General features: G+C 41.2%; 1 protein-coding gene across 1 annotated transcript; it reads right to left on the bottom strand.

Moving 5' to 3' along the window:
• Positions 1–3,790: 3,790 nt before the first annotated feature.
• On the bottom strand, positions 3,791–12,153 carry ash2l (ash2 like, histone lysine methyltransferase complex subunit). The gene is made up of 17 exons (XM_071535922.1): positions 12,095–12,153; positions 10,838–10,904; positions 10,496–10,641; positions 10,260–10,348; positions 9,995–10,089; positions 9,663–9,758; positions 9,455–9,550; positions 9,249–9,324; positions 9,040–9,057; positions 6,629–6,728; positions 6,182–6,399; positions 5,779–5,946; positions 5,274–5,467; positions 5,091–5,183; positions 4,905–5,003; positions 4,665–4,724; positions 3,791–4,524 (listed from the first exon to the last, which is right to left on the bottom strand). Exons 1-17 carry the CDS (start codon positions 12,151–12,153, stop codon positions 4,417–4,419), a joined length of 1,782 nt encoding a protein of 593 aa, XP_071392023.1. The 3' UTR covers positions 3,791–4,416.
• Positions 12,154–13,242: the final 1,089 nt, after the last annotated feature.

Raw genomic sequence — 13,242 nt, 5'->3', positions numbered from 1 at the left:
TCATTGGAGGCAATCTCAATGCAGAGAGATATCGAGATGAGATTCTGCAACCAGTGGCAATCCCATATCTCCACAGTCTGGGACCGAACTCCATCCTCCAAGATGACAACGCTCGCCCCCACAGAGCGGGGTTTATCAGAGACTACCTCCAGAATTTGGGAGTAGAGAGAATGGAATGGCCTGCCAACAGTCCTGACCTCAACCCAATTGAACACTTATCTGGTTGAGGAGTGGAATGCCATCCCACAGCAGTGTGTGACCAGGCTGGTGACCAGCATGAGGAGGAGGTGCCAGGCTGTTGTGGCTGTGTATGGTTCTTCCACACGCTACTGAGGCTCCTGACTGTTTGTTAAATGAATAAATTGTAAAATTGCCAATATGTCTTGTTTCTTCCTTGTTACTGATAGACTTCAATCATCCAATCCACCAAACAACACTAAACAAGCGTCAATAGCAACAGCAGAATAAGCTGTTTGGCATTGGCAGAGAAGATTTGGCAAATTTTTCATGAGCGCAACCCACATACTCAGCTGTGCTGCTCATCCCACAAATGCATGTTCCTTACAAATGAGGCACCATTTAAAAGGGAAATAAACACGCTTTCCAACGGTATAAAATGTATTGCCAAGAAGCATTGTTACAACAGAGAAATAATCTACCAAACACAAATTTCCGAACTTTTTGTTCGATGTTTATATACATGCACCTAAATCCAGATCACTCTTTGTGATTATCTGCACAATGAGCAAATTCTGTCTGGGAAAGGTGTTAATTTTATTTCAGCCACACATTATAATGCTTTTGAAACATATATTGACTTTGAAATATTTTTGTAGACTAAGAGTAAAAGAATTCTTTGGGTCTAATGATGAGATACCCATTGAGATGCGCTATACAAATAAAATGTATTGTTATGTTGTTTTTAACATGCCCACAGTTAAGATATTTTTTTCCTGGGATTTGCCTGGACATGCTTTATTAATACACTGAACTCTAATGTCAATATCTAAGAATTATAGAGTGTCAATTAGAAAAGCTTGTGCGATATCAAATTTCCCTATGTAAAACACTTGAACGAAGATCAAGCCCCTATATGAATTGTAAAGAGGCACAATTACATAATCTAACACCAAAATCCACCCATTTGCTGCTGTTTATAACAATAAAATAAATGGCTGGGAGCGGAACTGTGTGTTTTTACATATAATTTACTTACTATGTCCTTTGAGACATGCTTGTGATAAAGGGCTATATAAATAAACAAACTTGATTAACCTAGCATCCAACCAAGCCAGCATCCAATTCACAGCCAACACCAATTGAAAACTGCACAATTTCACAGTTTTAAGAAATCTTTTTTAGCTAACATTACGCTAGCTAAACAGTAGCAAGTAGCAGGCTAACATCAAACCTAAGCTAACGTTAGCTTGAAGTGGTAACTGAATTAAAAAAAAAAATTATCAATACTTTAGCTAGTTAAATATCGATGGTCACAACGGTGAAATACAAAAAACAGTAATTGTTTTTCTAAGGCTCATATTTTAACGAATCGTGTTTGTTTTCATGCAATTTATGTAAGCTAGCTAACCTTCGGTGAGCTAAAGTTAGCTTGGCTAACTTTGAGTCGCCTTATTTTGCCGTACCATGTTTTGTCATGTTTTTATTTTTTAACCAAAGCCACATTTTGAAATTTGGTCATGTTGATGAATCAATATGCATTTCTCAGCGAGTGTCTCACGTTTAATTGTGTGTCATTTTTGCGGTCAAACAATATGTTTTACATGTTGTGCAAACTTAGCATTCAGCTAGCTTGCCGCCGCGACTCTGTTAACGTTTATTACGGGCGGCCTGTTCCCGGCTGGGTCGCTCCTGGCGCTAAATTACTGAGTACCTGGATGGTCCTGCTCTGAGGGGGATGAAACTTGAAAGGAACTGGTACTTCTCACGTTGCATTGCACTAGCCATTATTTCGACAGTCTCCGACAAAAGCTGAAGTGCAGAATGATAATTTGGAGCGTTCGGGTCTACTTTTATACACGTCCCATCGCCCTGGAGACGGAACCTTTGAGACGGAACATGAGCCTTCTGTCCATTATGAGAGGTGAGGTACACTGAATGTCCTTTGTTGCCTATTGCTTGTCCAAAAAGCATCTACATTTCATTATAGGCTGAAATGGTGTAAATCAGTCTCAGTTAAGTGAATTACATTCTTTTAGCAGAGCCCCAATTTGTGCCGAATAATTGTGACAAATTCAAGGTGCTAAGCCGTGGGTCACCAAATTCGGTGTAACACCTAGCGCACAGCCACCCTCTACAGCCGCACCCACTGTCTGATACCCCGAGTCAGAAAATGAGAATAAAGAACTTGTCTAGTCTGTTATGCTTTTTTTTTTTTAAATTCAAATCAAATGAATGTGAAATGTTGAATTCATGGTTAGGTTCACTCTTTCCAAACAAAAGGCACATTTAGGAAAACTGGGCCAGTCGCAGCAGTCTCATCTTCCTCTAATGCCATGTCGGTGTCTCCCTCTTTTTCTAACACTACGTAGGGTTTCCCTCGTTACGGAGGTGAGACATCAGTCAAGAGGAGAGCTCCGGTGTCCCGTCGCGGCACCAGTGGCACACGTATCATATATGTTTTGAAAAAATAACTCGTTTCCTGTCCCGTCACTTTAAATGTAATCAAAACTACAGTCATGATTGTGCGCTACCACATAATGTTGCTCGTCGCAGCCACATGCATATCTCTATTACAATTACAAAATGGCATGCTCCGGGCTCTACTGTTGACGCATGCAGTTGTTGCCTATTTGGCAAGAGCCTGATGCTGGTTGTGCAATATCAAGGTACACTGGTTGAGGTGTGCGTAATTGCGCAGCGCTTTGAAAATGCGCACCACATCGTTCAAATTAGAGGCTGCAGGTGGAACGCACATATCTGCCAAGCCGCCTTTGGATGGATATAGCGATTTCATCAGCTGAATTATATCCTACAAGCTGTTGAATGACAGATATTGGTAAGGATAACCCCCTAATCTTCCCCAGTACAGACCACAATTACCTTTTACCTTCATCCATCAATGAACCTATCATGACATGGATTGATGGAGTGCAGTGTGTTGTAGTTTAGTTATCTTTATAGTTGTCGCACTTAACAGCCGCAATTTAGGCGCACGCTCATAACAAACTTTTCTGTCATCCATACTGTGATGCTCTTATTAAACAATAACAAAACAAACATCTCTGACTGGTAAAGGCAAATTGACAGTGTGTTTGAAGAATGAATGGAATTATTCTGTTGCGCTATCTCAATTTGTGCAGCGATAATTATGATAATTTTGAGCTTAATTACATTGATTCTAATTTTATATTTCATGGCAAGATGTGGCCTTTTCTTATTTCTTTCTGTTTAGGTAGTTTGCCTAATTTTGTCGTATGAAAATCCTTGGAATTTTATCTTCCACGTGTGGTGCCCTAGCGCCGCCTATGGTTAGGTCATAGATATCCTCATACTTGCTTCATATGTTTTCAGCTAAAAGTGTTATGTTAACATTGTTCTGGCAATTCAGCACATGCATCAATGCAACACTCAGTTCCATTCATGTTAAAAGCCAATTTACTGCAGTGATTAAGGATTTGTAATGAACTTTAAGATTTACTGCCTTTAAGGCATCACATCTGCAACAGATGGAACTTCTTTCCAAACACTAAAACCATTTTCACCAGTTGACATTATAGAAAAAATGGCTGAGCCATAATAGATTTGATATTCTTTAATACCAAATGCCTGCATCTTTGATTTTTTTTATTTAACCCAGAATATAAAACAATTGTAAATAACTGGCACACATAGTGAAACAAACAAAATTCACATAAAGAGAATACACAAGACGTTGTAATCAGCTCTTGTCCCCAGAAAGAATGTATGACATGTTGAAGTGGCTCTGGCTGGCCACAGCTACACAGAGTGGCAGTGGTACAACATGGTACCAAAAATATTTGTGAAACTGACATCCAAATAAGATTTCTTTCTACAGCATAACAATTATGGATTACATCAAAGTATACATTTTAAAAAAAGCAAAGCACCAAAAATCTTTTGATTTATACAAGCTGTCAAATGTTCACAAATCAGTGTGGAATGTCTGCTGATGGCGCTCTAACGAATCTTGACAATATCCAGCTGTCCATGATCAGCTTGATCATTTTTCAAAACAAACTCATCAGGTTTTAACGCGTTTTCCTCCAATATGTTGTCCAGCAAAACTGATATTGCCAGAGTTGAAATCGACCATCATGTTCTCTTTTGACCTATACATGTACTGCAGTGTGGGGTGCTTAAATACTACTGGCTGAAGATGGGCCAATGTTATGACTGGGTGTCTCTGTACTGAATTCAAGGCGTATGTGTGTGTGTTCATCCTTCCCATGGCGGGCTGCGTCTTCCATCCACATCTGTCTCTACATGGTACAGCATATCAGCCAGTGTGTGTTCGATCACAGCTCCCCAGCCCATGTCACTCATCTGAGGTAAAAAAAAACAAACAAAACAAAACAAAAAAAAACACAGAAGGTTGATCAAACAATAGCTCAGTATTGCATTAACATAAACTTATATGAACATCATCCCTGAATCTAGTATTATTTATCTTGACAGGCTCTCACCGGCTGGTACTTTATGTCCTTGGGAGGGTGTTTGAAATGCGGCCCGAAATTAACTGACACCTGAAAAGAGACAGGGTAAAGTTTATCAGTCTAGAAAAGCAATGACAAAGTACACATTTACTTGGGATACTGTTAATGCATACAAAATCTACTTTGATTTTATTTCAGTAGGGGTCATTAAAAACAAGTTTAACCCTTTAGTGATGAAAAGTAAGACTAGACACAACATGCTGTACTGACCGTGCAGCTCTTGTAGAGTGAGATGGCAGGGAAGTAGAGGCCTTCAAACAGATTTTCATAGGCAACACCTTGGCTCACCCCATTCTTATAGAAGATCATCTGAAAGAGAGGAGTCACAAAAGTCAACACCAGCGAACAGTACAGGGATTACTTTCTAAATGGATTACTTTGCAGTGGTTCACTAACCTTGCTGGGGCTGATAGACTTGAGGCTTTTCTCTGCTTTGTCCACATAGTCCTTTTCCTCAAAGTACAGGTAGCTCTTGAACTTAATTAATGCCTGAAGAAGAGAACAGACCCATGAAAAGAAGTCAAGAGTGAAGATGTATGTGCTGTCAGTGTATTTCTCTCATAATACGATAGCTGTTACCTTGTCCTTGTATGTGTCAGGCAGAGCCTTGGCGGTCTCGGTGCCATCAGGCAGCTCTATGAAGAAGCCCAGTGTATCTCCCTGGCCATAGGCTGAGGAGTAATGCTTTCCTATTGACTGGTGAAACCGCGTGCCCTTCTTACTGCGCCAGGAGTAGCTGAACTTGTCGTAGCCCAGAGGAGCCTGCAGGTTACCTATAATACAAACATGGAAAAATGGCAGAATAATGTCAACACTGTGCTCATCCCTCCAGTAAGACCGTGTATGTAAGGCCCCCTTTATCCCTGGCATTATGTGTCATGTATTCAGACAGTGTCTAGATATGATTTACATATGTTAATAAGGTCACATGTGTCTCTGAACACATGTGGAGCCGCTTTTCTTTATGGGATTTTGAATACATCTTGGGTACAATTACATCTGGATCTTAGGCATTCCGATCACTCAGAATACATGTTAATGCCAAGTATAAAAGGGTTCTATGTATGTTTGAGGCTCTACTGACCAAGTGGTTGAGACCAGCCTAGCCTGGCTGCAGTATCTGGAGGCATCTCATCAATGGAAACCTCAAAGTACCAGGATCCCTTCCGTACACCGTGGGAGGCTCGGACCATAGAGTAGCCCTTCTCCCCCGTGACCGTCAGACGGTCGTCGGAGATCTTCAGTTGAGGTGCTGGAACATGAACGTATATGATTTTTGTAAACGTAACATAAATATAGACTGAGCAACACAGCCTGAGGTCTGATAAAAGATAAACAAAATAAACCTGATAACTGACATCAAAATAAACTAGAAAAACATCACTGTGCTAGGGCTGTTCAGCTCTCTGTTGCAAGGCTAAGTGACCCTTGCTGAGAAATTTGCTGTCATGCATGCAGATGGAGTTTCTTGGTAGACTATGCAGTACCTCTGTCATGTAAGGCCAGCAGGACTCTCTCATACAGACAGGCCCTGTACAGATCCCCAGGTATGGGTTTGCCAGCCCAGCAGTCCAGTTCTAGTTTCTCTGGGTCTGGGGCGTGGGGATCTGGTTCTGCCAAGATGTAACGGTACCCATCCTTATTGAAGGGGTGCTCTAGTGGGTAACCATGGGGCGGTAAGCGTTGGGCGGAGAAAAGAGGGTCACTACAATGGAGGAGAACAGAGCAGAGAAGTAGAGGTTAATTTTGTATCTTCACTGATATAAATCACAGTAAATTAAATGTGGCACAAAAGAGAGCCAAATCCCTTCGGCATATCTGTAGGGCACCCAAACAGTTTATTGTGGTTCATCCAGTGAGTGTGTGTGTGTGTGTGTGTGTGTGTGTGTGTGTGTGTGTGTGTGTGTGTGTGTCTTCGCCGACTATTTCTCTACCTGCGGGTTCTTTTAGCTGCTCCTGCAGCTGCTCCCTCCTGTTGTTGCTGCTGTTTACGTTTGGCTCCTCTCCCTTTTCCTGGGCCTGGGGCCAAAGCACCTTCGAAATAACAACACAGATTACGCTATGAATATAAACAAATGCATACATGCACACACACACACACACACACACACACAGTCGCACTCACTGTGGGTCAATGGCATAAGCAAATAGGTGGCCACCTCGAGAGACAACTAACCAGGTAATAAAAATGGACAAATGATGCTATGGATACTTTCACTTATGAACTACCGTGTTTCACTTGCCTTTGGGTAGCAAATACACTCTCCACCTTATTCTATTGTTGATGGTGTGCCTTGTGAATATTAAAACCTTATATTGTGTTTTCAATACATATGTCAGAAGTGGTCAATGGCATAGGCAATGTAAGCAGCTGCCTTGGGTGGGTGTTTTGTTTTTCCTGTCCCAAACAAGCTCCCATGGACCTGGGTGTCCCATGAACGAAAGTGACAGAACACCATAACATTTAATCAATGGCAGTTGTCCCCTGAAAATTTACTTATGATAAGTTAAGTCACACTATATTAGACTAGGTTTGCTAATAGGCAATTTGTGTAATTGATAGGAGATTCTGAAACAATCTCTCAGGGTTTGTAGTAAGATTCTACATTAATCAAATTCATTCATTGTTGACTGTATTTCTTCTCCACAGCTGTTTCGCATTAACCTTTTTACAGCCTAATGTAAATAGTGTTGACTTGTTTGATTAGATAGCAGGTTTTGACTTCTGATAATGCTTAGGATAGTTTATATGGCCATGTTTTAGGGTGGCATGTCTTGATGTTAATTAGGCCTAACAGGATTTCTGCTGTTAGCGACATGATACAATAATCTGAATCAGTACTAACTGTTCACATACAGAAGAAAGTGTGTTTGATTCAGTCTTTATACTGATACAGATACACTTTTATAATATCATGGATGTCTCCGAGGGCCGTCTTTTCATTATCTTTCCCACCAACAATGCCAAGACCGGCACTGCGTACACACACACACACACACACACACACACACTCACTCACACACAGTGAAAGCAGGTTATTAGGAGTTTGGTGTACTCGGGGAGACAGCAGGCACAAAGTGGCAGGAATTAGTTCGCATGGCATTTTTCAAACACTAGCAGCCTCTTACAATCCCTCTTCATCATGGCCCTGCCATATTATTCTCTCAGTGCTCTGACCCAGATCCTGGGATTTCCTGCTCAGATTCTCATCTTCCTCCAGGAGTAACAATGGCTAGATGGGAAATCAAATAAATCATGTGGTGTAATGCTTAATTATAACTTACTCTCTCATTCCTTTATGTAAAAAAAAGGCTCAAACCAATTGTTGTGTGCTTAACACTCAAGGAAAGAGCACAGGGTTGGCTTTCTCAACCTTATGGTGATTAAGAAATGCTATTGACTGTAATTATAGGACCTGTTTTTCTCTCTTCTGCATGTTTCTTCACCATTGCAGAGAATGAAAGCAGCACATCCCCTTCACACATTTAAATTTTGCACAAAACCTGCATTATACCTATGGTTCACAAAGCAGTTGCATGTAAGCCTGAGACAACCTTCAGATATCGGCCCGAGTGTTAAACCATTACCAACAATGAAGTGAAGTCTGTACATTGTAAAGCTCCTGTTACTGTCAATTCATTAGCACCATGTGAATTGATTTTTAAAAAGGGAATCCGGAAAATTGTTAAATATTGGTGGGGCCTCAAGAGAAACATCACCATTGTCATTACCAACTGCAAACACCTATGCAGTGAAGTCTCACAAGTAATTTCTCAAACTTGAAAGATTAATCTATGTGTGCAATCCTAAACAATTTGGTTTACTATATTTAATGCAATTTGTTTAAAATTTAACTGACACATGGCTCGGGTCTGTCATGGAAGTCAAAAGTGGAGGAGAAGGAAGGGGATGAGGCTAATTAGTATTGGATGAAAGCCAATGGCAAATCAAAAATGGCACTCTACTCTCACATATATTGTTATACATGGAGTACAAAGTGTCATTTCAGACAGGAGATTTCAGGGATTTGAGAGCCCATGAGCAGCAAGCCAGAGGACGAGGAGGATATATAAGGTCACCAATCAAAGGGGGAAAGCTTTGGAGGGGGGGGGCACCAAACATACGCAGAGAGCAGACAGGGAGGTTACAATTGGACTTGGATGAAGTTGCCCATAAGATACTGACTGAAGATCAGTTTTGCTCAAGGCCCGTATTGAATTGTGATTTGGGGTTGGGGGGAAAACTGATGTCTGTTTTGAACCTCAGGGCCAACTTCTATCCACAGGGTTACAAGACCACAAAACACACCGTTCAGGGCCAGATGCCAAAATACCACATATTCACCTGAGAAAGCTGATCCACCTGGAACACAATGCACAGAATTGCCACAGTCATCAGATTTAACAGTCTCTTACTCTCTATTCTGGGTAGTTCATGCTGGCCATTACTTAAGGTCTGTGAAACATTTTCCCCAATTCAATTATCATCATCTATGCTGCATGGAGAACTGAATCACATTTTCTAACTTCATTTTCTTTGTATTCTGTGTTTACCGTTTAGCCCGCCGGCAGTGGGGGTGGCAGTGGTCTGTTTCTGGGTGTCATATGAAGGTCCAATGTTTCCCAGGTCCTACAGAAGTGTAAGTACTTGTCAGCATCACAGCAACTGAAATTCTGCTTTAGACGTGTACAAAAGTTCTTCATTTTCTGCAGTGCGAGGTCTTCATATGTGGTGCACATGTCAGGTGCGTGCTAAATACCTGGTCCAACAGGCCAAACTTTGGGTATTCTTCCTCTGGGTCTTTGCTGCCGGGGTCAGGGTGTTCTTTCACTAGAAACACATCTCGCTCTTTACTCTGGAAAATACACACAGGAACTATTACTATTTAATAATACCAATACTACTACTACTACTAATAATAATAATAATGTATCTTTCCTCTATACACCATGAAAAAGCCACATTACCATTGTCTTCACTATGTTGTTGGGCCAGGTCAGTTTCCCTGGTCTTTGACGAGTTGTCATGCACTCCCAGTGCTTATCAATGAATGGTATAATATCCTGCAATGACAAATCAGAGACAAATCTTTCCATATGTGAAGACGGAGGCGTGCACAATGCAAAACACCAGGCAAAAAATAAATAACACTGCATTAATAGGTATACATTAACTACAGATTTGTATTCATTAAACAGAATAATGAAACAGCATTACCTCCCACAGAGCTGCTCTATATTGTAAGTTTTATTGTATGTTGGTGTAAAAGTATTACGACGACTGTGTTGAGTAGACTCACCTTGTCTTTGGAGAACATGGTCTTTGGGTGTTCCTCTTGGGTCCGGGACCGCCATGTCAGGTTTGCCAAGGCTGTGAGGCACATCTCCTTCAGGTCTGAACCACAAATAGCAACACCGGTTTGTCAATGGCAAGTAATGACGAGGCAAAAACTGGTGTTAAGTGTAGGTAAAAGAAGAATGAAATCCACTGTTACGCCTCAACTACACAGCATGTGTTAGGTAGTTTGTAGCACAGAGGAGCTGAGGCTGAATCTGAACACCTACTGGCTTGTTTCCTGAGGAAGTACGTGTTGCCGCTGTGATGGCACACGTTGCAGTGAAACACATAGTTGGTCATAAAGGGAAGACAGGTCCTGTAGGGAAGGAGGAGGGCAGACGATCAAACAATGACAATTACTGACAACATAGTCAGACTTGTTAGTTGTAGCACAAAAGAACTGCTAAGATGTCACTGTTTGACCATCAACTGAATGGCAGGGTTTCCCATTAATCATACGTACGCAGTGTCGATGCCAAATGTGTCTGCTGTGAACCATTTCATGCACAAGGCACACTGCAGCTCCACCTCTCCCAGCTGCCTCCCACTCTCCTCATCCCCAGATCCAGTAAGGGCGTCAGCGGCCTCCGAGCCTTCACCACCGGTGTCCTGTGAGAAATCGAGTTTTGCTTTAAAATAGCTTTTGTCTGATTGGAGCTAAATTACAACTACAAAAGCCACGGAGAGAAATGTACCGCATGCAATCAATAACAAAGTCAGCCGCAATGCCAATGGAAAGGAAATTAAAAAATCTCATTCATCAAGCGTAACAGGAATGAATAACAACAATGTCTAGCCATGTTACCATTCCCTCTTTGCCATTTGAAGATTCAGTATCCATGTTAGTGGGTAGTTCTCCAAATGCAGCATCGCTGAAAGTAAACAAAAAGACAACCAGATTATTACATCGCTACATTATACAGCTGGTATCGTTACATGAGTAGTAACAAACAAGAGAACTAGCTTGGTTTCTACACGCATAACAACATTGCTCAGATGAAGGAAATGTTTCGACCAAACTTATGGACAAGCAGGCAGGTTACACATGTTTTGACGCTCATTAGTGGGCAAAGCCAGTTAGTTGAGTGTAACGTTACTTGACACATGTCCAGGAAGTTAGTCAACGTATGGCGGTACGAATAGCAAATCATTCAGAGAGCTGGCTAGGAAGAAGAAACTGGAGAAGCAAACCAAACTATATCGATTAAGCTCACGTTATATTCTGTGCGGTTGCCCCACACTAGCGGACATGCTAATCAGGGATGTGATAAGAGTCAGGACGATGAATTAATTCAAATGTGTGTTATGAGTTGGCCGTCCTTTAGCTGGAGGTTGGCATAGCTGGCTCTATATACCGCTTGGTCCATGCTTGCAAGTAGTTTCTCTCTATTCAAAGAGAAGCGGTACGGATCGGCCAAACGTCTGTGTCTGTTAGCCCCCTATACGTGCTGTTCTCTGTCAAAACATCCGCAAGTTGACAGTTGCCTTGTTTATGGGCAAAGGTACACGCATCGTATAATGCGACTTAATAGTTTTACGAATCATTAGGAGCCGCGCTTCACTTCGGCATACATTCAGTACACCAAGTAGCACTTCTATAATGTATTCGCCAGTTGTTCCGACCATCTCCTTCCGTCAAAATGAACCGTGCTTGGTGGTGACGAGCAGGGTGAACCAATTTAAAAAGTTTACCGTTTATTTTAACAGAAAGCTGCTTGAGGGGTTGTCCATATGCCGATTTCACTTTAGACTCTGGCGAAATATAAATGTCTTAAGTTATGCTTTACATGCTATTCACGTTTGCCAATAAGGAGGGAAACATGAACCTGCCAGATTTTTGAACGGAGTTTTGGAGTGGCGTCCTCTCCATACAAAGAGAATGACACCAAGCTAAACTGTCTGGTTCACTAGGCGAGTTGGTGGAGTGCTAGCGTTAGCTAGCTGCTAAGTGCCCTAATAGCTAGGAAAGCTGAGTGTGTATGCTTTATATTTGCACAGATAATCGGGTATAGGACCTGCAAAGCTATAATAATGAAATATCTTTTGCCTGGGAGACACATACCCCTCTCCGGTCTCCTGTTCGGCCACAGCAGCACTGCCCGCCTCTCCTTCCGACGCCATGTTTCAAATCAATGGCAATTAAACAGGAAACATCGCGAGACATGGTTGGGACAACACGAAAACTAACTTCCGGGTAGTTGACCAGACAAGAGGGGTGGTTGAGATTTTTTAAAATAGTTAGTGCAGTTCAAACCCATACTAGAGCCACGTCGAAATCAAAAGACATCATTATTTGATTTTCCAAATCAAATAAGATATATATATATATATATATATATATATATACACTGTATATTATTATATATTTTTGGGGGCTAGTCAAATGTCTGGGTTGCAGCTTTATATAGGATTAATGAAACCAAATGATTGAAAACAGAGAATACGCAGATTTCATACTGATGATTTGCAAAAGAAGTAAGAGAAAAATATAAAATTTTTATGATATGCAAACCACGGTCAAATTTAGACAAGTAAACCAACTTTAACTATAATAACTTTCCTACAATGAGTTGTAATATTCTCAGTTCTCTCTCAGGTACACATCAGGGTTGTAGATGTTCTCAGTGCTGATGAGTCACCTGCAGTTGCCTTAAACATTACAGCGGTGCCAGTCTGAGCAGAACGCACAAGACTGTGACAGTGATGGCTCTGATGCTGAAATGATGAGGATTTTAAATGCTTTCCATCAAGACGGCTCCAGGGAGAGTTATTTCTCAGATGATGGTCCACAACTCTCTCTCAATACCAGTGAACCAGAGACCCCAGAGTGTTTCCCCTGAGCCACAGGTCATCAGTCCTGTTGAGCCTCTTTGTCTTTCAGAGAAAAGCCTAAATGTGCTTTTGACTTTTGATGGTAAAGCTCTTTTGGGACATTTTAGTGTTGTGTTGTAATGTTGACACTTTTTGTGATGTGTCTTACAATTTTAAGACAAATTGGGTAGTATGCACTGGCAACTATAGCTGCCGTGTTTAAACAAGATTTTCTTGGAAAAAATCAAACACTGGGTGAAAATAAATGTAGAACATGTTTATATTATACTGCCAACATGGCTATATACATGACAGCTTTGTGAAAATTGGGGGGGGGCACAAATGGGTTTAGTATATATAGCAAATATTGTTTGAAATAATATTAAATATTGTGCTGTA

Source organism: Centroberyx affinis, unplaced genomic scaffold, assembly GCF_046629955.1.
Source record: "Centroberyx affinis isolate AG114_WGS23_722 - 3 ecotype Tasmania unplaced genomic scaffold, CSIRO-AGI_Caff_v1 ptg002782l_1, whole genome shotgun sequence".
Classification (NCBI taxonomy): domain Eukaryota; kingdom Metazoa; phylum Chordata; class Actinopteri; order Beryciformes; family Berycidae; genus Centroberyx; species Centroberyx affinis.
The sequence above is the reverse complement of the archived record's forward strand: the minus strand, read 5'-3'. Positions and strand labels throughout refer to the sequence as shown.